At 38.1% G+C, this 23,698-nt stretch overlaps 1 protein-coding gene and 1 long non-coding RNA gene across 7 annotated transcripts in view; one reads left to right on the forward strand and one right to left on the reverse strand.

Moving 5' to 3' along the window:
• Positions 1-23,698, forward strand: part of LOC109548823 (uncharacterized) — a 199,662-nt gene that overhangs the window by 135,983 nt on the left and 39,981 nt on the right. The gene's annotated exons all lie outside the window — the stretch shown is intronic.
• The window catches only part of TMPRSS11D (transmembrane serine protease 11D), a 69,396-nt gene that overhangs the window by 14,602 nt on the left and 31,096 nt on the right, over positions 1-23,698 (reverse strand). The window contains exon 4 of the mRNA XM_019928096.3: positions 13,341-13,408. Coding sequence (XP_019783655.1) covers positions 13,341-13,408 — 68 coding nt within the window. The remainder of the gene's footprint in view (positions 1-13,340; positions 13,409-23,698) is intronic.

Below are 23,698 nucleotides of genomic sequence, written 5' to 3' on the forward strand. Positions count from 1 at the left end.
TACTTAAGAAATTTAACATTAGAACAGATTCACATAACAGTGTTTCTGTATGTAATGATATATCACATTGCTACCCCACAAACACTAGATTTCAGTGCATAGTACACTGTACCCACCATTCAGGATAGCTTGTTTTAAAGTCAGAATGGCAGAGTTTGAACACCAGCTCTGCTATTTACTGTTGGACTTTAGGTAAGTTTTTTGTTTCTTAATCTTTCTGTACCTGTATGCTCACATTAAAATGGGTTATTATGAAGATTATATGAATTAACATATGTAAGACTTTTGGGAAGAGTACATAGCATACAGTAAGTATGCTGTAAGTATTAGCTATGGTTAGACTTCACAAATCTTCAAAAAACCCCACTTATGTCATTAAACAAACTTATAAAGAGATGAACTTCCAAGTTTATGTGACTTATAGGCTCAAGTTAATTTTCTAGTACCTACACCCCCTTATCTGGCTACAAAAGCACATTTTAACTTCTGTAGTCATACGTTAAGATTTTTATCTCTGTTTCGATTAACTGTTGATATTTCTCACAAGAACCTTGATAATTTGGCTAAAGGTTATAATTCTCTAAAATCGATATAATATCCATTTCCTTCCATGTAAATTACCATGTAAATCACTTCCTCCACCTAATATTGGCACTCTCCTTTTCTGAAAATGAATGTGCATTAGGCACATTTGGTTTTGATGCTCTCATATTCTAGGCTTTCTCCTCTCATCTCAATTGCTAATTTTGCCATAATATTCACCCCAGATATTAATTTAATATTTACTAGATAAATACTAAATAAGCACCTTTTTTGTGCTGGGCGTTATTCTTAGTTTCAGAAATTAGCTATGACCAAGATTCACAGTTGCCATTCTCATGAATAGGGCAGTTTAGATGAAGAAGCAGACACTGAATAAATAATTACATCTTACATTTCTAGCAACGTGAAAACCTAAATAATTTAAAGAAGCTTTTCATATAAAACAACCAGAAATGCTAGCGAAAATATAATAAATTCTATTTGAAATGCAAAGTTGGGCTCCTGTGAAAATAAGGGAAATCTTAGAAGACTAAAAATAAAAGAATATGAATATTACATGGTAAGCATTAGAATTGCAATTGTTTTGTGTTTCAGCATTAATAGATACTGGAGATGAGGTCATGGGCTAGTAAAAAATAGGGAGACGGACATGAGGTTCCAGAATAAGGCTAGGTTTCTCAAAGAACTAGGCATTCAGTGAAAGCATAGTTTAGAAAGAAGAAGAACTCACATCATAAAAGAAAAAAAAGTTTAGTTGTCTCAGAGGTCCAGGTCTGGATGGAAAAAAGGTTCTCCTGAGAATTCATAATCATGAACCTGACTTCATGAAAGTTTTGGATTTACATTAATACCACCTGCATGGTCCCAGACACTTTAATCTAAGAAATTAACCAAAAAATGGTCCATGTGATGCCAATCCTCCTAGAGTATCTGATAGAAGCAAATGCTTTGGAGGTATGTATATTAAATCCAGACTGCATAGCATCCCAATTACAAAGTGAGATTAAAGATAAGCATACAACCTCAATGGTAAACAATACATCACGAGCTAGAATCAGAATAAGAAGAGCATCCTCAAAAAGTCCACATAATAAAATTAACAGATATTCAGGTAAGTAAATTTGAAATGACAAATGACATTAAAGGGGAATTATAAATATGAGAAAAGTATAGTACTTTTTCAAAACAGACAGGTAAACATAGTCAAACATACTTTTTAATTGAAATGAAAACTTGATGGATGAGTTACACAGAATAGTAGACAAAGTTGAAGAGAAACTGGTTAACTGAAAGAGATGAAATCACACAGAATGTAACATAGATAAAGGTATGAAAAAGATCAAATAGAGGCTAAGAGACAGGAGACATCTCAAAGTTTACTTAGTGAAATGTTAAAGAAGAGCACAGAAAAATAAAGGAGCAGCAGTATTACAAGAGATAATGAGAATTATCCGGAATTAATAAAGACATTAAGCCTCAGATCGAGATGAGTCTGAAGCATACTCAATAAAACAACACAAACACACAGATACATCATAATAAAACTCTGAACTCCAAAGGCAAATGGAAGATTTTCAAACAGTAGAGAAAAAACTAGCTACCAAAGAAAGTTTTGAGTGAAGGACAATTTCTTAATAGCAGTGATAAAAGGCAGTATATAATTGTATTTTCAAAATGCTGAGAGAAAATTGCTATCAACTTGGAATTTTATATCCACACTAAAGTATTATTCAAGAATGAGGCTAAAATAAGGACCTTTCATGCAACACAACAAAAACAAAACTAAATAAAAGTGTAGTTTATTGTTCATGTACTCTTGTTAAAGAATTTATGAAGGAAGTACTTCAGTAAGAAGGAAATTGAACCCAGAAGAAGGTTGGTTGTTAGGTACAGGAAGACATAGGAAACAAAGAAAATGGTAAACTGGTAATCTAAAAAGCCGTTGATGGGGGCGGAGTCAAGATGGCATACTAGGAGGACGTGGAATTTGCGTCTCGTACAACTGGGGCACCTACCAGGCACTGGTGGGGTACTGTGGACACCTAAGGGGACGGTAGGAACCCCCAGGCACTGGGTAGGACGTGGGGCCTGCGGGGAGTGAAGGGGGAGGAGAAGTGGAGGCAGGACGGGACTGGTGCCCCTGAGGGGCGGCTGGGGGAGGGGAAAAGGGGGAAATTGGGGAACGATTGGGAGGGCAGAGGATCAAAAGGGAGCATGGCCAGGTTTCCCATGCCCACTTGGGCCCCCAGGAACCTGCTGAGATCCCAAGCCTGATCCTCTGCCCACGGAGGCCCCCTTTAGCCATGTGGTCCTGAGGGAGTGGGAGGGAGGGAAGGGGGAGCAAAAGTAAAGGCCAGACCTATGGGACTGGAACCCCTGAGGGGTGGCTGGGGGAGGGGAGGAGTTCCTACATCCAGCAGGACCCACCCATGGTTAGGGGTCCAGTGGCAATGGGGGAGACCCTGAGGGAGATGGTTGGGGAGTGGTGTGAAGGAACAGAAGGGAACACAGCCAGTGCTTCCCCTGTCAGCTGAGCAGTTGGGGAGCCTGTTGGGCTCCCCGGCCTAATCCTCTGCCCTCGGAGCCTCCCTCCTGCTGCGCAGAGACCAAGCCCTGCTCCTACACCCCCATCCAGGGCCTCACCTCTACACTGGGAGACCCCCTCTGAGACCCCCTCCGACGCACTGGGCCTAAACCCTACCCACACACCCTCACCCAGGGGCCTACCTCTAAACTCTGGAACCCCACACTCTGGAGACCCTCCTTTCCACGTGCTGCTTCTCCCCTTCCACAGAGGTCCTAAGCAGAGACCCCCTGTGCCCCCCATGCTTGAATTCTGCCCTGCCTAGGTCCCGCCCCCAGGACTTTTTCCAGCTACGTGGGTCCTGAGCCTAGGTCCCGCCCCACGCAAAAACGTCACCCCCCACCCGCCTAGGTCCTGCCCCACACTGAACGCCGCCCCTGCCTAAGTTCCACCCCACCTAAACTCCACCCCCATAGCCAAGGCTTTTTTTTTTTTTCTTTTTTCCTCTTTTAGATTGGGGTTCTGATTTACCTTGTTGATTCATTGTTGTTGATTCTTTTATATTTTTATTGTTCCTAACAAATATTTTATTTTTCAAACTTTATCTTATTCTTTAAGCTTTGTTATTGTTCTCTCCGTCTGGCTTACTTCCCCCGCCCACTTTTTGTTTCCTTTTTTCTGTTGTGGTCTTATTTTACCTTGTTGCAGTTGTTCCCATTATAGTTTTATTTTTCCTAATATATTTTTTATCTTTCTGATTTTATTTTGTTTTTTATTCTTTGATATTGTACTGCTCCTTTTTTCTTTTTTCTCGCTTTTTTTTTTTTTCTACTGTGCCACAAAGCTTGTGGGAACTTGGTTCCCAGGCCAGAGGTCAGGCCCAGACTCCTGTGGTGGTAGCTCTGAGTCCAAACCGCTGGACTAACAGAGAACCTCAGACCACAGGGAATATTAATTGGAGTGAGATCTCCCAGAGTTCCTCATCTTAGCACCAACCCCAGCTATATCCAACTGTCTGCAAACTCCAGTGCTGGAGGTCTGAGGCCAAACAACTAGAAAAACAGGAAAACAGCACCACCCATCAAAAAAACAACAACAACAAAAAGAAATGACAAAAAATATGTTACAGATGAAGGAACAAGGTAAAAACCTATAGAACAAATAAATGATTATGAAATAGGCAGTCTACCTGAAAAAGAATTCAGAGTAACGATAGTAAAGATGATTCAAAATCTTGGAAACAGAATGGAGAAAATACAAGAAACATTTAATAAGGATCTAGAAGAACTAAGGGGCAAACAAGCAGTGATTAACAACACAATTACTGAAATTAAAAATACTCTACAAGGAATCAATAGCACAATAACTGAAGCAGAAGAATGGGTAAGTGACCTGGAAGATAAAAGAGTGGAAATAACTGCTGCAGAGCAAAATAAAAAAAAAAAAGAATAAAAAGAATTAAGGCCAGTCTCAGAGACCTCTGGGACAATATTAAACACACTAACATTCAAATTATAGGGGTCTCAGAAGAAGAAGAGAAAAAGAAAGGGTCTGAGAAAATATTTGAAGGGATTATAGACAAAAACTTCCCTAACATGGGAAAGGAAATAGTCAATCAAGTCCAGGAACTGCAGAGAGTCCCATACAGGATAAATCCAAGGAGAAACACTCTGAAACATATTAATCAAACTTTCAAAAATTAAATACAAAGAAAAAATATTAAGGGCAGCAAGGGAAAAGCAACAAATAACATACAAGGGAATCCCCCTAAGGTTAACAGCTGATCTTTCAGCAGAAACTCTGCAAGCCCAAAGGGAGTAGCAGGACATATTTAAAGTGATGAAGGGGAAAAACCTACAACCAAGATTACTCTACCCAGCAAGGATCTCATTCAGATTTGACAGAGAAATTAAAACATTTACAGACAAGCAAAAGGTAAGAGAATTCAGCACCACCAAACCAGCTTTACAACAAATGCTGAAGGAACTTCTCTGGGCAGGAAACACAAGAGAAGGAAAAGACCTACAAAAACACACCCAAAACAATTAAGAAAATGGTAATAGGAACATACATATCAATAATTACCTTAAATGCAAATGGATTAAATGCTCCAACCAAAAGACATAGACTGGCTGAATGGATACAAAAACAAGACCTGTATATATGCTGTCTACAAGAGACCCACTTAACCTACGGACACATACAGACTGAGTGTGAGGGGATGGAAAAAGATATTACATGCAAATGGAAATGAAAAGAAAACTGGAGTAGCAATTCTTATATCAGACAAAATAGACTTTAAAATAAAGACTATTACAAGAGACAAAAAAGAACACTACATAATGATCAAGGGATCGATCCAAGAAGAAGATATAACAATTGTAAATATTTATGCGCCCAACATAGAAGCACCTCAATACATAAGGTAAATGCTAACAGCCATAAAAGGGGAAATCAATAGTAACACAATCATAATGGGGACTTTAACACCCCACTTTCACCAATGTAAAGATCATCCAAAATGAAAATAAATAAAACAAGCTTTAAATGATCCATTAAACAAGATGGACTTAATTCACATTTAGAGGACATTCCATCCAAAAACAACAGAATACACATTTTTCTCAAGTGCTCTTGGAACATTCTCCAGGATAGATCATATCTTGGGTCACAAATCAAGCCTTGGTAAATTTAAGAAAAGTGAAATCGTATCAAGTATCTTTTCCGACCACAACGCTATGAGACTAGATATCAATTACAGGAAAAAAACTGTTAAAAAAATGCAAACACATGGAGGCTAAACAATACACTACTAAATAACCTAGAGATCACTAAGAAATCAAAGAGGAAATCAAAAAATACCTAGAAACAAATGACAATGAAAACACGACTGCCCCAAACCTATGGGATGCAGCAAAGTAGTTCAAAGGTAGAAGTTTATAGCAATACAATTGTACCTCAAGAAACAAACATCTCAAATAAACAACCTAAAGTTATACCTAAAGCAATTAGAGAACAAAAAACCCCCAAAGTTAGCAGAAGGAAAGAAATCATAAATATCAAATCAGAAAAAAATGAAAAAGAAATGAAGGAAACGGTAGCAAAGATCAGTAAAACAAAAAGCTGGTTCTTTGAGAAGAAAAAGAATATTGTTAAGCCATTAGCTAGACTCATCAAGAAAAAAAGGGAGAAGACTCAAATCAACAGAATTAGAAATGAAAAAGGAGAAGTAACAACTGACACTGCAGAAATACAAAGGATCATGAGAGATTACTACAAGCAACTCTATGCCAATAAAATGGACAACCAGGAAGAAATGGGCAAATTCTTAGAAAAGCACAACGTTCCAAGACTGAGCCAGGTAGAAATAGAAAATATAAACAGACCAATCACAAGCACTGAAATTGAAACTGTGATTAACAATCTTCCAAGAAACAAAAGCCCAGTACCAGATGGCTTCACAGGCAAATTCTATCAAACATTTAGAGAAGAGCTAACACCTATCCTTCTCAAACTCTTCAAACTATAGCAGAGGGAGAACACTCCCAAACTCATTCTACGAGGCACCATCACCCTGATACCAAAACCAGACAAAGATGTCACAAAAAAAGAAAATTCCAGGTCAGTATCTCTGATGAACATTGTATGCAAAAATCCTCAACAAAATACTAGCAAACAGAATCCAACAGCACATTAAATGGATCATACACCATGATGAAGTGGGGTTTATCCCCGGGATGCAAGGATTCTTCAATATATGCAAATCAATGTGATACACCATATTAACAAATTGAAGTATATAAACCATATGATAATCTCAATATATGCAGATAAAGCTTTTGGCAAAATTCAACACCTATTTATGATAAAAACTCTCCAGAAAGTAGGCATAGAGGGAACTTACCTCAACATAATAAAGGCCATATAGGACAAACCCACATCAACACCGTTCTCAATGGTGAAAAACTGAAACCATTTCCTCTGAGATCAGGAGCAAGACAAGGTTGCCCAATCTCACCACTATTATTCAACATAGTTTTGGAAGTTTTAGCCACAGCAATCATAGAAGAAAAAGAAAAGGAATCCAAACCGGAAAAGAAGAAGTAAAATTGTCACTGTTTGCAGATGACATGATACTATACATAGAGAATCCTAAAGATGCTACCAGAAAACTACTAGAGCTAATCAATGAATTTGGTAGAGTAGCAGGATACAAAAGTAATGCACAGAAATCTCTTGCATTCCTATACACTAATGGTGAAATATCTGAAAGAGAAATTAAGGAAACACTCCCATTTACCATTGCAACAAAAAGAATAAAATACCTAGGAATAAACCTACCCAAGGAGACAAAAGATCTGTGTGCAGAAAACTGTAAGACACTAATGAAAGAAGGATGATACAAACAGATGGAGAGATATACCATGTTATTGGATTGGAAGAATCAACATTGTGAAAATGACTATACTACCGAAAACAATCTACAGATTCAATACAATCCCTATCAAACTACCAATGGCATTCTTCACAGAACTACAACAAAAAATTTCACAATTTGTATGGAAAAACAAAAGACCCCGAATAGCCAAAGCAATCTTGAGAGAGAAAAACAGAGCTGGAAGAATAAGGCTCCTGGACTTCATACTATACTACAAAGCTACAGTAATCAATCATACAATGCTACAGTATGGTACTGGAACAAAAACAGAAATATAGATCAGTGGAGCAGGATAGAAAGCCCAGAGATAAACCCATGCACATATGGTCACCTTATTTTTGATAAAGGAGGCAAAAATATGCAATGGAGAAAAGACAGCCTCTTCAATAAGTGGTGCTGGGAAAACTGGACAGCTACACGTAAAGAAATGAAATTAGAACACTTCCTAACACCGTATACAAAAATAAACTCAAAATGGATTAAAGACCTAAATGTAAGGCCAGACTCTATTAAACTCTTAGAGGAAAACATAGGCAGAGCACTCTTTGTCATAAATCATAGCAAGATCCTTTTTGACCCCACTGCTAGAGAAATGGAAATAAAAACAAAAATAAACAAATGGGACCTAATGAAACTTCAAACCTTTTGCACAGCAAAGGAAACCATAAAGGAGATGAAAAGACAACCTTCAGAATGGGAGAAGATATTTGAAAATGAAGCAACTGACAAAGGATTAATCTCCAAAATATGCAAGCAGCTCATGCAGCTCAATGTCAAAAAATGACAACCCAATCCAAAAATGGGCAGAAGACCTAAATAGAAATTTCTCCAAAGAAGATATATAGATTACCAACAAAGACATGAAAAGATGTTCAACATCACTAATCATTAGAGAAATGCAAATCAAAACTACAATGAGGTATCACCTCACACTGGTCAGAATGGCATCATAAAAAAGTTTATAAACAATAAATGGTGGAGAGGGTGTGGAGAAAAGGGAACACTCTTTCTCTGTTGGTGGTAATGTAAATTGATACAGCCTCTGTGGAGCACAGTATGGAAGTTCCTTAAAAAAGTAAAAATAGAACTACCATGTGACCCAGTAATCCCACTACTGGGCATATACCCTGAGAAAACCATAATTCAAAAAGTGTCATGTACCACAGTGTTCATTGCAGCACTACTTACAATAGCCAGGACATGGAAGCAACCTAAGTGTCTATCGACAGATGAATGGATAAAGAAGATGTGGCACATATGTACAATGGAATATTAATCAGCCATAAAAAGAAACAAAATTGGGTTATTTATAGTGAGGTGGATGGACCCAGTCTGTCATGCAGAGTGAAGTAAGTCAGAAAGAGGAAAACAAATACCGTATGCTAACACATATATATGGAATCTAAAAAAAAAAAACAAAAAACAACAAAGGTTCTGAAGAACCTAGGGGCAGGACAGGAATAAAGACAGAGACATAGAGAATGGACTTGAGGACACGGGGAGGGGGAAGAGTAAGCTGGGACGAAGTGAGAGAGTAACATTGACCTATATACACTACCAAATGTAAAATAGATAGCTAGTGGGAAGCAGCTGCATGACTCAGGGAGATCAACTTTGTGCTTTGTGACCAGCTACAGAGGTGGGATAGGGAGGGTGGGAGGGAGACTCAAGAGGGAGGAGATATGGGGATATATATATATACCTATAGCTGATTCGCTTTGTTATGCAGCAGAAACTAACACACCATTGTAAAGCAATTACACTGCAATAAAGATGTTAAAAAAAAAAAAACACCCTAAATGTAATGTGGTATATTGGGTTGGATCCTGAAATGGAAAAAAAGGACATTAGTGGAAGAACTGGTGAAAACGAAGTAAATCAGAGTCTAATAATGTACCAATGTTAATCTCTTAGTTTTGACAGATGTGCCATAGTTATGTAAGATGTTAACATTAGGGGAAGCTAGGTGAAGTGTATGTAGAAACGTTCTGTATTGTCTTTCTGTAAAGTTAAAATTATTCCAAAATAAGATGTTTACTTAAAAAAATTAATAAAATGATATTGACAGTATAATTACAGTGATTTATTTGCAGGTGTTACAAATAAGGTTGAACTAAAACATCAGTAATACGTGAATAACAGTTCCAAGTTTCCTGTATTATTTGGAAGAAGGGTAGTGGATTAAACCAACTCTCCTTGTTTGTAAGAATTTTTTAAGAATAATCACTAAAATAAGATAAATGGAATGTAGAACTTGTAAATTAGTAAACGAAAAAAAACTGAAGAAAATACAGTCATACAAGAGAAGGCAAGATAGTAGAAAAAAGCATTAGAAAAACCAGGATGAAGAACATAAGATAATATGGAGGAAATAAATCCAAATGTAACTATCATCACAATAAATTGAAACTGACTAAACTCTCTAGTTAAAGGCAAAGATGGTCAGAATGCATTTGAAAATGTAATCTAGCTGTCTTCTTGTTTTAGGAGAAAAATCTAACCTGTAAGGACATATGAATGTTGAAAATGAAGATAAGGTATGTTGTAAAAAGAACCATAAGAAAGTCAGTGTAGCATAATAGTATCAGATATAAGAGATTTTAAGATTGAAAGACATTAATTAGTGATAAAAAGGATTAATACCTTGCTAAAAGAAATAGTTCATGAGGCAGATATAATAATTCTAAACATATAGGTGCTTGATAATATGTGCTCAAAATATATTGAACAAGGAGAAATAGGCAAATCCATAGTGCTAGGTTTTATTTGAATGACATAATTACTAAGCTTGATTGGAAGGAACAGAATTCCTATAATTAAGTCTAATAGGAATCCAGAAACAGACTCATAGACGTATGTAAACAATATACTATAGAAGTGGTATCACAAATCTGAAGGAGAATAACTTATGTAAAAAATTAAAAATCTTCCTCATGTCACACACAAACAAAGCACTTGAATAGGAACAGCAAAAATTTTAAATTTATAGTCAATATGGGAGATTTTCTTTATATACAAGATGATAAAGGATTTCTTAAGTAAGACCTTTTGCAACTGATTTTCTACAACAAAAGATGCATATACAAAGTGTTAAGATAATGCTATAGATAGGGAGAATATATTTGCAACTGAAAGTAACAATTGTTTGGTACCTCCTGTAGACACAGAACTCCTACAAATCAATAAGAAAAAGACAAATCATAGAAAAAAACCAGAAAAGATGAATATGCAATTCAAAGAAGAGGTATCTTTAGTGAATGATAAACATGTAAATAGGTACTCAAACAGGACTGTGTTTTATACTTCATTTATTTGATCTTCATAACAACTCTATAAGAGTCATGTACCTACCTTCCTTGTGGGAACTGTGAGTAACAAACTCTCTTTTCAAAAGTCATCATCTCCTGATTTGTTGGCCTTACTGTACCTCAAATCTTCTATTGATGCAGTATATTTTAAAACAGAAGGGGAAGGGGAAAAAGTGGTGTGTGTGTGTGGATGTGTATTTCAGACAGAGGGAATAGTTTATATAAGAAGATCTTGAGGTTAGAGTGGAGAACTGAAAACAGCCTAGTGGGACTTGTGAGTAAATAACAAAGTAGAGAGTAGTAAAAGACTACCCCAGAAATAGAGATGGTAGGAGAAAACCCTATATAGGAAGGTTTAGTAAACTTTGTTTTATATATATATATATATATATGTATATAAAAGGAGACATATATATATATCAAGAATACATATATCTGATGCACATATACATGTTTATATATGATATTTGACATATCATAAGGGTAAGGAATAGCAGTTAGAAGAACTTTAAGCAAATACTATGTTTAGCATTTCATTTCAAGAAATCTTTCTGGTTGCTATGTAGAATGTGGAGTGGAGCAAGACTGCAGGAAAGGAGACTCATTAGAAGGCTGTTCATAGACAAGGAGAGAGATGATTGAGGGCAGTGTGTTTGAAGTTATGGATCTTAAACATAATTAAGAAATAGAATTGTGAAGGTTAGATGGATGGATGTGTGGGTTGAGGGAGAGATAGGAATTTAGAGATAACTCATATTTCTTTCTTGAGCATCTGGGTTGAAGGTGACACCATTGATAGAGGTAGGCAATACTAGAAGAGTAACATATTTGGTGGGGGAGAAATGATAGGTTCTGGTCTGGACTTATTAAAGTTGAGCTGTCCAAGATAGCCATATGATGTTAAGTAGACGGCTGTGTATATTCACATCTCGAGATGAGAAGAGAGGACTAGCCCAGAGATACAACTTTAATAATAATTAGCATATAGGGGCAATGAAGCCCCTAAAAGGAGCTTCAGCGTGAACTGAGAAGATGAGAGGCTTACAGCACAGTCTGACAACACTTGAGGAAGAGAAGGAATAAGAACTAACAAAGAAAATTGAGAAGGAATAACTTAAGAGATAAAAGGAAAATCAGGGGTGTATAGGGTCATAGAAACCAAGGGATGGTACTATTTCAAAAAGGATTGACAACTCAACAGTGTTAAATACTGTTGAGAGGTCCAAGAAGAGGACTGATATAATTTCTTTGGAGTTTGTGATTCAGATGTCATTGCTGAACTTGGCAAGAGCAATTACTATTTTGTGGTGAGGTCAGAAGCCAGACTGCAGTGAAATGAGAAGTAAGTGGGAAGTGAACAAAAGGAGAAAAACATGCAGATTCAGTCCTACAAGTATTGCAAGCTCGTGGCTGGTACAGAGAATTTCTCAAGAAAGTACTAAGGTAAATGTGCACTGAACTGACTGAAATGCATTTTGGAAAATGCTCTTCCTATGGATTCTTCTTGAACTCCTCAGCAAAACTTAACTGACCAGAGCTCTATGCTCCTGGGTACTTAACTAGGTGACTCTTCCGAGAATAAGAAAAAATAATTTTCTTGTGGTATTAGTATTTGAGAAAGAAATAGTATAATTTCTCTCCCTCTGAAGAGCTTTTGTATATTAGTTGAAGGATTGAGCAATATGGACATTTGAGATATTTATGTTAGGGTCAGTAAGGGTGGCTCTTTTAGTTGGTAGGAATATCACATCACATCACAAGGATAAGTCCATATTCAACTAAGGTAAGAATGGCAAATAACTAGCTTGTGTGCTGCTACTTCGCCTATTATTTATTTACTTATTTATTTTTTTGCGGTATGCGGGCCTCTCACTGTTGTGGTCTCTCCCATTGCGGAGTACAGGCTGCGGACGCGCGGGCTCAGCGGCCATGGCTCACGGGCCTAGCCGCTCCGCGGCATGTGGGATCTTCCCGGACCGGTGCGTCCCCTGCATCGGCAGGCGGACTCTCAACCACTGCGCCACCAGGGAAGCCCTACTTCGCCTATTATTAATTCATAGCAGACACATCTGTGTTTGGCCACAGCATCCTTTATATTATAGCATTCCAGGCAGACAAAACCCAAAAAGCCATTTTTGGTGTTGGTTTAGTGTTCCAATCGTGCCCAGGACCACAACACTGCACATCTCCACAAGGCATTGTTTGCTACATAGACTGCATTGTGAATAGTATCCCCTGGAGTTATATAATAGAATAACCCTGTTGCTGTACCTTCACCCAACTCTCTCTCTACCCTTTCCTCCTTTTCCCACCAAGAACTGAAGTAATATGGTTATTTACATTAGTAAGTAGATCGTATGACATGTTTTGTTTTTTGGCATTGGTTTTTAAACTTTCCATGATACTATTTTCATAATATTGCAACACATTGTGTGAATGTCTCATTCATTATCTATGCTGTGAACAAAATCAAATGCACCAAGTTGTATCTATGCTTATAGATATTTTTTGTTGTATTTCCACTCACCTCAGTCCGACAACATGAGCTCTGATGAACTGGCTTCTTAAATTTGACTCTTCGAATGTTTTAGTAATCTGTAGAAAGAAAGGAAAAAACAACCTCTCTGTAATTACCGTTCTTTCTCTGTTTCCTCTTTCTGCCCAACCTTGCAACATGGTTGTTAATGGGGAGTTGACTATGTTAATGAGGAATAGAGAGTTCAGTTTAGTTCAGTTCCATCTCAGAACACATGGGAGCGATTTAGGCAGGTTAATAACCTTCTGATGCAGTGCCTGTTTCTTCATCTGTTACACAAAGATGATAATGGACAGGATGCATCTTCGCTAGAAGCCATTCTAAACATAGCAGATGTTTTGCTCAGTGAGAGCCCACGTTACGTGATTTGGTGGCTGTTCCCAAAAAGGTGGGCGCATGAGCCAACCCAACGCTAGGTGAGTCCACTGATACAATTTACAGTGTGTGATCCTGCAACAACTGTTCTTAAATGGGTAAAACCAGATTAAAATGAGCAGCAATGGAGAGCTTGATGAGAAAGAGGAAACGAAGTAAAGGCCAGTCTTTTCCTTATTGTTTCTGATTAATGCCTAAGCAACATAAGTTATTTTTAGCATCAGTTGGTATTTCCTGACCTAACTTTAACTTTCCCCCTGAATCATTGCTCAATGCCAGCAAGGATGGTCCTCTTGAGGTATAAGGTTTAGCTTCACAGTAAACTAGTAGTGAGTGATTCTGTGACTGGAACAGTTCTGCCAAGATGCAGGGTGAGATGTACTGAGCTTTCATAATGGCGAGTGGATTCTGTTGGCTTGTACTGTGAGGTTGGACCAAGGTGGGGGTGAACATGAAAAGGTGAAGTTGGGGAAATTAAGTAGCATGTTGAATATTACATTAAGCCAGGATTTGAAATCAATTCTTCTTGAGACTGTAAAGTTTATGCAATCTCTATTACACTGCATTTATTTTTTCAGTATCCATTCTTTAGGCTGATATCAGACCAACCAGTTGTGATGCAAAATAACTTTTTTTCTTTCTAGAGGTCTCAAATATTTTTAAGAGTTATGAGGCTGTTAGTTTTTCAAAATAATTTCCTTTTTAAAAAATTCAAGAAGTACTAGTAAGTGTTAAGAAGAGAGCAAAAAGTCACTCAAAATTCTATGATCTAGAATTATAGAATGCAATCATTTGGTGAGTATTTTAGTTAACTATGTAGAAGGATAGGTTTTAATGTGTTTATTAATGTGGTATATTGTAGGAGGGAGTTTAATAAACTGATTTATCTTTAATATTACTTGACTTTAGCAGAAGTAAAAGGAACTGACCTAAAACTGAAGGAATTGCTAAAATTTAGATGTTTCTTGTAATTATATTTTAATTCATGATTTGGTATTGCATCAGCATGGGCTACACTGGACCAAAATGTTAAAAATATAATTTAATTATGACATTTTTGTTATGTGGAAAATATTGATGTAATTTAGTGAGGACTAAGGTAATAAGCAACATAAAGAAAGCAAGTTGATTAATTGGTTGATATCCATATACAAGGATAAAAGAAGAGACCTATGGATAAGAATCCGTATTTCATAGAGTGGGTGAAAATTTTGTAGTCTCTTTAATTAGAACTTATCAAATACTTGGTAGAAAATCAGTGAGCAGATGCCTGAAGAGGAAGCCAATAGGAGAGTGGAAAGTGTAGTAGATAGGGGACAGGGAAAAGTTAGCTTGCTATGAGAACTTGAACGAATCTTTTAAACTTTCTTCCTCTCAATTTCTTCATCTGTAAAAGGAAAACAGTCCAAAGTGTGTTTAAAAAATTGTTCTGTACACAGTTGACTACTGCAACTTCCAGAGGCTATGCATCTGCCTTCAGTGAGCTTTACATGTAACCTTTGGGCTTTTTCACTCCCTTCAAACTTATTATTGATTCTTCTTTAATGGGTTGGATGAGTTTGCTTTCATACTTCTTTGATTTTGTAACCTGTATTATTGACCCTTTTATTACAATGGACAAAAAATCAAGTAAACAAAGAAAAAAGAACTATTTTATATTTCCCTCCTGAATGAGGGTGACAATACTATCTTTGTGGGTTTTTTTTTAATGTCTTTATCGGAGTATAATTGCTTTACAGTGTTGTGTTAGTTTCTTCTGTGAATCAGCTATACATATACTATATCCCCATATCTCCTCCCTCTTGCATCTCCATCCCACCCTCCTTATCTCACCCCTCTAGGTGTCACAAACACGGAGCTGATCTCCCTGTGTTATGCAGCTGCTTCCCACTAGCTACCTGTTTTATATTTGGTAGTGTATATATGTCCATGCCACTCTCTCACTTCGTCCCAGCTGACCCTTCCCCCTCCCCATGTCCTCAAGTCCATTCTCTACATCTGCGTCTTTATTCCTGTCCTGCCCCTAGGTTCTTCTGAACCATTTTTTTTTTTTTTTTTTTTTTTTTAGATTCCATGTATATGTGTTAGCATACGGTAATTGTTTTTCTCTTTCTTACTTACTTTACTCTGTGTAACAGACTCTGGGTCCATCCACCTCACTACAGATAACTCAATTCCATTTCTTTTTATGGCTGAGTAATATTCTACTATACATATGTGCCACATCTTCTTTATCCATTCATCTGTTGATGGACACTTAGGTTGCTTCCGTGTCCTGGCTATTGTAAGTAGTGCTGCAATGAACATTGTGGTACATGACTCTTTTTGAATTATGGTTTTCTCAGAGTATATGCCCATAGTGGGATTGCTGGGTCATAAGGTAGCTCTATTTTTAGCTTTTTAAGGAACCTCCATACTGTTCTCCATAGTGACTGTATCAATTTACATTCCCACCAACAGTGCAAGAGGGTTCCCTTTTCTCCACATCTTCTCCGGTGTTTATTGTGTGTAGAGTTTTCGATGATGGCCATTCTGACTGGTGTGAGGTGATACCTCAATGTAGTTGTTTTTGGTTTTTTTTTTTTAAGGAGATGTTGGGGGTAGGAGTTTACTAATTTAGTTATTTATTTTTGCTGTGTTGGGTCTTTGTTTCTGTGCAAGGGCTTTCTCTAGTTGTGGCAAGCGCGGGCCACTCTTCAACACGGTGTGCGGGCCTCTCACTATCGCGGCCTCTCTTGTTGTGGAGCACAGGCTCCAGACGTGCAGGCTCAGTAGTCGTGGCTCACCGGCCTAGTTGCTCCGCGGCATGTGGGATCTTCCTGGACCGGGGCACAAACCCGTGTCCCTTGCATTGGCAGGTGGACTCTCAACCACTGCGCCATCACGGAAACCCCCTCATTGTAGTTTTGATTTGCATTTCTCTAATGATTAATGATGTTGAGCATCTTTTCATGTGTTTGTTGGCAATCTATATATCTTCTTTGGAGAAATATCTATTTAGGTCTTCGGCCCATTTTTGGATTGGCTTGTTTTTTTCATATTGAGATGCATGAGCTGCTTGTATATTTTGGATATTAATCCTTTCTTATCTGCTTCATTTGCAAATATTTTTTCCCATTCTGAGGGTTGTCTTTTCATCTTCTTTATGGGTTCCTTTGCTGTGCAAAAGCTTTTAAGTTTCACTAGGTCTTATTTGTTTATTTTTGTTTTTATTTCCATTTCTCTAGGAGGTGGGTCAAAAAGGACCTTGCTGTGATTTGTGTCAAAGAGTGTTCTGCCTATGTTTTCCTCAAAGAGTTTAGTAGAGTCTGGCCTTACATTTAGGTCTTTAATCCGTTTTGAGTTTATTTTTGGGTATGCTGTTAGGAAGTGTTCTAATTTTATTATTTTACATGTAGCTGTCCAGTTTTCCAAGCACCACTCATTGAAGAGACTGTCTTTTCTCCATTATATATTCTTGCCTCTTTTCTCAAAGATAAGGTAACCATATGTGCATGTGCATAGAGGTTCCCTCTATGCCTACATTCTGGGGAGCTTTTGTCATAAATAGGTGTTGAATTTTGTCAAAAGATTTTTCTGTATCCATTGAGATTATATGGTTTATATCCTTTAATTTGTTCATGTGGCATATCACATTGATTGATTCGTGTATATTGAAGAATCCTTGCATTCCTGGGATACACCCCACTTGATCATGGTGTATGTCTCTTTTAATGTGCTGTTGGATTCTGTATGCTAGTATTTTGTGGAGGATTTTTGCATCTATGTTCATCAGAGATATTAGCCTGGAGTTTTATTTTTCTGTGAAATCCTTGTCTGGTTTTGGTATCTGGGTGATGGTGGCCTCGTAGAATGAGTTTGGTAGTGTTCCTCCTTCTGCTATATTTTGGAAGAGTTTGAGAAGGTTAGGCGTTAGCTCTTCTTTAAATGTTTGATAGAATTCACCTGTGAAGCCATCCATTCCTGGGCTTTTGTTTGCTGGAAGATTTTTAATACAGTTTCAAATTCAGTGCTTGTGATTTGTTTATATTTTCTATTTCTTCCTAGTTCAGTCTTGGATGGTTGTGCTTTTCTAAGAATTTGTCGATTTCTTCCAGGTTGTCCATTTTATTGACATATAGTTGCTTGTATTAATCTCTCATGATCCTTTGTATTTCTGCAGTGTCAGTTGTTACTTCTCCTTTTTCATTTCTAATTCTGTTGATTTGAGTCTTCTCTCTTTTTTTCTTGATGAGTCTGGCTAATGGTTTACCAATTTGGTTTATCTTCTCAAAGAACCAGCTTTTTGTTTTATTGATCTTTGCTATTGTTTTCATTTCTTTTTCATTTATTTCTGATCTGATCTTTATGATTTCTTCCCTTCTGCTAACTTTGGGGTTATTTTGTTCTTCTTTCTCTACTTGCTTTAGGTGTAAGTTTAGGTTGTTTTTTTTGAGATTTTTCTTGTTTCTCGAGGTAGGATTGTATTGCTATAAACTTCCCTCTTAGAACTGCTTTTGCTGCATCCCATAGGTTTTGGGCCATTGTGTTTTCATTGTCATTTGTTTCTAGGTATTTTTTGATTTCCTGTTTGATTTCTTTAGTGATCTCTTGGTTATTTAGTAGTGTATTGTTTAGCCTCCATGTGTTTGTATATTTTACAGTTTTTTTCCTGTAATTGATATCTAGTCTCATAGCGTTGTGGTCGGAAAAGATACTTGATACGATTTCAATTTTCTTAAATTTACCAAGGCTTGGTTTGTGACCCAAGATATGATCTATCCTGGAGAATGTTCCATGAGCACTTGAGAAAAAGTGTATTCTGTTGCTTTTGGATGGAATGTCCTCTAAATGTCGATTAAGTCCATCTTGTTTAATGTATCATTTAAAGCTTGTGTTTCCTTATTTATTTTCATTTTGGATGATATGTCTATTGGTGAATGTGGGGTGTTAAAGTCCCCTACTATGATTGTGTTACTGTCATTTTCCCCTTTTATGACTGTTAGCATTTGCCTTATGTATTGAGGTGCTTCTATGTTGGGTGCATAAATATTTACAATTGTTATATCTTCTTCTTGGATCGATCCCTTGATCATTATGTAGTGTCCTTCTTTGTCTCTTGTAATAGTCTTTATTTTAAAGTCTATTTTGTCTAATGTGAGAATTGCTGCTCCAGCTTTTTTTTGATTTCCATTTGCATGGAATATCTTTTTCCATCCCCTCACTTTCAGTTTGTATGTATCCCTAGGTCTGAAGTGCGTGTCTTGTAGACAGCATATATATGGGTCTTATTTTTGTATCCATTCAGCCAGTCTGTGTCTTTTGGTTGGAACATTTAATCCATTTACATTTAAGGTAATCATCGATATGTATGTTCCTATTACCATTTTCTTAATTGTTTTGGGTTTGTTATTGTAGGTCTTTTCCTTCTCTTGTGTTTCCTGCCCAGAGAAGTTCCTTCAGCATTTGTTGTAAAGCTGGTTTGGTTGTGCTGAATTCTCTTACCTTTTGCTTCTCTGTAAATGTTTTAATTTGTCCGTCAAAACTGAATGAGATCCTTGCTGGGGAGAGTAATCTTGGTTGTAAGTTCTTCCCTTTCATCGCTTTAAATATGTCCTGCCACTCCTTTCTGTCTTGCAGAGTTTCTGCTGAAAGATCAGCTGTTAACCTTATGGGGATTCCCTTGTATGGTATTTGTTGCTTTTCCCTTGCTGCTTTTAATATTTTGTCTTTGTATTTAATGTTTGAAAGGTTGATTAATATGTGTCTCGGTGTGTTTCTCCTTGGATTTAGCCTGTATGGGACTCTCTGCACTTCTTGGACTTGACTATTTCCTTTCCTGTATTAGAGAAGTTTTCAACTCTAATTTCTTAAGATATTTTCTCAGTCCCTTTCTTTTTCTCTTCTTCTTTTTGGGACCCTTATAATTTGAATGTTGGTGCATTTGATGTTGTCCCAGAGGTCTCTGAGTCTATCCTTGATTCTTTTCACTCTTTTTACTTTATTCTTCTCTGCCGTAATTATTTCCACTATTTTATCTTTTGGGTCACTTATCCATTATTCTGCCTCAGTTATTCTATTGATTCCTTCCAGAGAATTTTTAATTTCATTTTTTGTGTTGTTCATCATTGTTTGTTTGCTCTTTAGTTCTTCTAGGTCCTTGTTAAACATTTCTTTTATTTTCTCCATTCTATTTCCAAGATTTTGGATCATCTTTACTATCATTATTCTGAATTCTTTTTCATTTCCTCTTCATTCATTTGTTTAGGTTGGTTTTTACTTTGCTCCTTCATCTGCTGCATATTTCTCTGTCTTCCCATCTTACTTAACTTACTGTGTTTGTGGTCTCCTTTTCGCACCCTGCATGTTCGTAGTCCCTGTTGTTTTTGGTGTCTGCCCCCAGTGGGTAATGTTGGTTTAGTTGGTTTTGTAGGCTTCCTGGTGGAGGGGACTGGTGCCTGTGTTCTGGTGGATGAGGCTGGATCTTGTTTTCTGGTGGTCAGGACCTCGTCCGGTGGTGTGTTTTTGGTTATCTGTGAACTTATTATGATTTTAGGCAGCCTGTCTCCTAATGGGTGGAGTTGTGTTCCTGTCTTGCTAGTTGTTTGGCATGGGGTGTCCAGCACTGGAGCTTGGTGGTCGTTGAGTGAAGCTGGGTCTTAGCTTTGAGGCAGAGATATCTGGGAGAACTCTCACCGGTTGATATTATATGGGGCTGGGAGATCTCTGGTGGTTCAGTGTACTGAGCTTGGCTCTCCCACCTCAGAGGCTCATGCCTGACACCCAGCTGAAGCACCAAGACTGTGTCAGCCATGGGGCTTAGAAGATAAGGGAGAAAAAAAAGAAAGAAAGAAAAAATAAATAAAATAAAATAATAAAGTTATTAAAATAAAAAAATTATTAAAGTAATTTAAAAATAAAGAAGAGAGCAACCAAACCAATAAATCCACCAATGATAACAAGTGCTAGAAACTATACTAAGATAAAGATAAAAATCAAAGTAGTCAGTCTCACGCAGCAAACTCCAAGTCCACAGGTGCTCCCAAAATCCACCGCCTCAATTTTGGGATGATTTGTTTTCTATTCCAGTGTTCCACAGATGCAGGGTACATTGAGTTGATTTTGGAGGTTTAATCCACTGCTTCTGAGGCTGCACAGAGAAATTTCCCTTCCTCTTTGTTCGCACAGCTTCTGGGGTTCAGGTTTGGATTTGGCCCTGCCTCTGCATGTAGGTTACCCTCTGGCATCTCTTCTTCACCCAGATAGGAGTGGGTTAAAGAGCGGCTGATTAGAGGGCTCTGCCTCACTCAGGCTGGGGGGAGGGAGGGGTACGGAATGCAGGGCGGGCCTGTAGCTGCAGGGGCCCACATGGTGTTGTAACAGCCTGAGGCCCGCTGTGTGTTCTCCCAGGGAAGTTGTCCCTGGATTACGGAACCCTGGCAGTGGCTGGCTGCACAGGCTCCCCAGAAGGGGGGTGTGGATAGTGGCTTGCACACAGGCTTCTTGGTAGCTGCAGCAGCAGCCTGAGCATCTCATGCCCGTCTCTGGGGTCCGCGCTGATAGCCGCAGCTCGTGCCTGTCTCTGAAGCTCATTTAGGCAGTGTTGTGAATCTCCTCTCCTCGTGCGCCCCAAAGCAATGGTCTGTTGAGTCTTAGGCAGTTCCAGACTTTTTCCTGGACTCCCTCCCAGTTAGTTGTGTCACACTTGCCCCCTTCAGGCTATGTTCACGCATCCAACTCCTCTCCTCTCCCTGGGATCTGAACTCCGAAGCTTGAGCCTCAGCTCTCAGCTCTCACCCACCCCGGTGGGTGAGCAGACAAGCCTCTCAGACTGGTGAGTGCTGGTTGACACCAATCCTCTGTGCGGGAATCTGTCCGCTTTGCCCTCTGCATCCCTGTTGCTGCACTCTTCTCTGTAGCTCCGAAGCTTCCCCCCTTTTCCACCAGTGAAGGGGCTTCCTAGTGTGTGGAAACATTTTCTCCTTCACAGTTCCCTACCAGAGGTGCAGGTTCCATCCCTATTCTTTTCTCTCTGTTTTTTCTTTCTCCTTTTGCCCTACCCAGGTACATGGGGAGTTTCTTGCATTTTGGGAGGTCTGAGGTCTTCTGCCAGCGTTCAGTAGGTGTGCTGTAGGAGTTGTTCCACATGAACACGTATTTTTGATGTATTTATGAGGAGGAAGGTGATCTCCATGTCTTACTCCTCTGCCATCTTGAAGGTCTCTTGACAACACTATCTTTGAATTCTAGAATAGCCTAGAATCCTCAAACCTCAATAATATTCATAATCGATAAGAATTGAAGTGAGATATAGATTATTTAGGTAAATTCTAACAAAGTAACCATCATTAAACCGGTTAATAGGTGAGGTCATACGAAGGGTAAGACATTACACATAGAATGTCTATAATTGTCACATATTTTTCATCTTGAGGGAGAAGAGATCTTATTAGCTACCCCATGAAGGTAAATCATCTTCTTATTTTCAGTACCTTCTTACTTGGTAGGTATATTTTTTGTTTTGTCTTGTATTTTAGTATTTAATGTTGAAATTACATGAACAACTGATGAGGTGGAAGCATCTCTCACATACCTACCTCATAACATTTCTCAATAGGTACAGTTTTGTGCATAATATTCATGAGCTGAGTAATAGTAATAATGTTGTTTTTGTGATTTCAGTCACCCTTCAGTTACAAACTTTCTTTTCTGTTTAATCAGAAGATCTGGAAACTCAGTTTTCAGGAAAAAAGATAAAATACATGACAATATAATCTATTACTACAGTACTCTTCAAATATGTATATATATATTTTTTGCGGTATGTGGACCTCTCACTGTTGTGGCCTCTCCCGTTGTGGAGCACAAGCTCCGGACACGCAGGCTCAGTGGCCATAGCTCACGGGCCCAGCCGCTGCGCAGCATGTGGGATCCTCCCGGACTGGGGCACGAACCCATGTCCCCTGTATCGGCAGGCGGACTCTCAACCACTGCGCCACCAGGGAAGCCCAGAATTTATAATTTTTGAAACACTGTGATAAAATGACCCAAAGGTATGATTCTAAGTTTAATCTAAATACTTGGTCTGAAGCACTGAAGAAGTTTCCACACAATTATGTGGCTCCAGATGCATGAAGTTCATTGGCAGAACTTAACAAATCATGACACTAAGTTGTCATTCCCACCAATCATGCAAGGGTTTTGTTGAAGTTCAGCAAGTGACTTTCCATCTTTCCTGATTTCAACTGGCTACCCTTTCAAATCAAATCAAAGGAGTTTAATTATATTTATATACAAATTTTAAGAAATGTGTTCAAAATCAACAAACATGGTAGGTAATTTTTGTCTCCCAAATTTTTATGTGTGCATGTCTAAGCCCTTAATTTTCAGTAAAACAAAACAACTGAACTCAATCACCTAATGCTGGACACATTGTTAAACATGTATTTCCCAAGTTTTCTCTTATTTATTTAAAAAGTAGTTAAGGGCTTCCCTGGTGGCGCAGTGGTTGAGAGTCCGCCTGCCAATGCAGGGGATACGGGTTCGTGCCCCGGTCTGGGAAGATCCCACATGCCGCGGAGTGGCTGGGCCCGTGAGCCATGGCTGCTGAGCCTGCGTGTCTGGAGCCTGCGCTCCAACAGTGAGAGGCCCACGTACTGCAAAAAAAATAAAATAAAATAAAAAAATAAATAAAAAGCAGTTAATTTCTCACACTTATACCTTGAAGGGACAGGGTGTGCGTGTGTGTGTTTAAACATCTTCTAAAAAGCATTGCTTATCTGGCAGTATGGCTGTAGCCAGTTCTTATGTTACCTAACTGTTCATTTACTTATTCATTATTGTATATTGCATATTCATTACTTCATATGAGGGTTGTCTTCAAATTGCAGGTTTTTAAATTTATTTATGTTTTGCAGGATTCTTCTCAGTCCTCATATTAATTTTTGGGGAGGTTTAGTTTACTTTTAGAGCTAGATAATATAATTTTAAAATCT

Source organism: Tursiops truncatus, chromosome 5 (genome assembly GCF_011762595.2).
Source record: "Tursiops truncatus isolate mTurTru1 chromosome 5, mTurTru1.mat.Y, whole genome shotgun sequence".
In the NCBI taxonomy this organism is placed as follows: Eukaryota; Metazoa; Chordata; class Mammalia; order Artiodactyla; family Delphinidae; genus Tursiops; species Tursiops truncatus.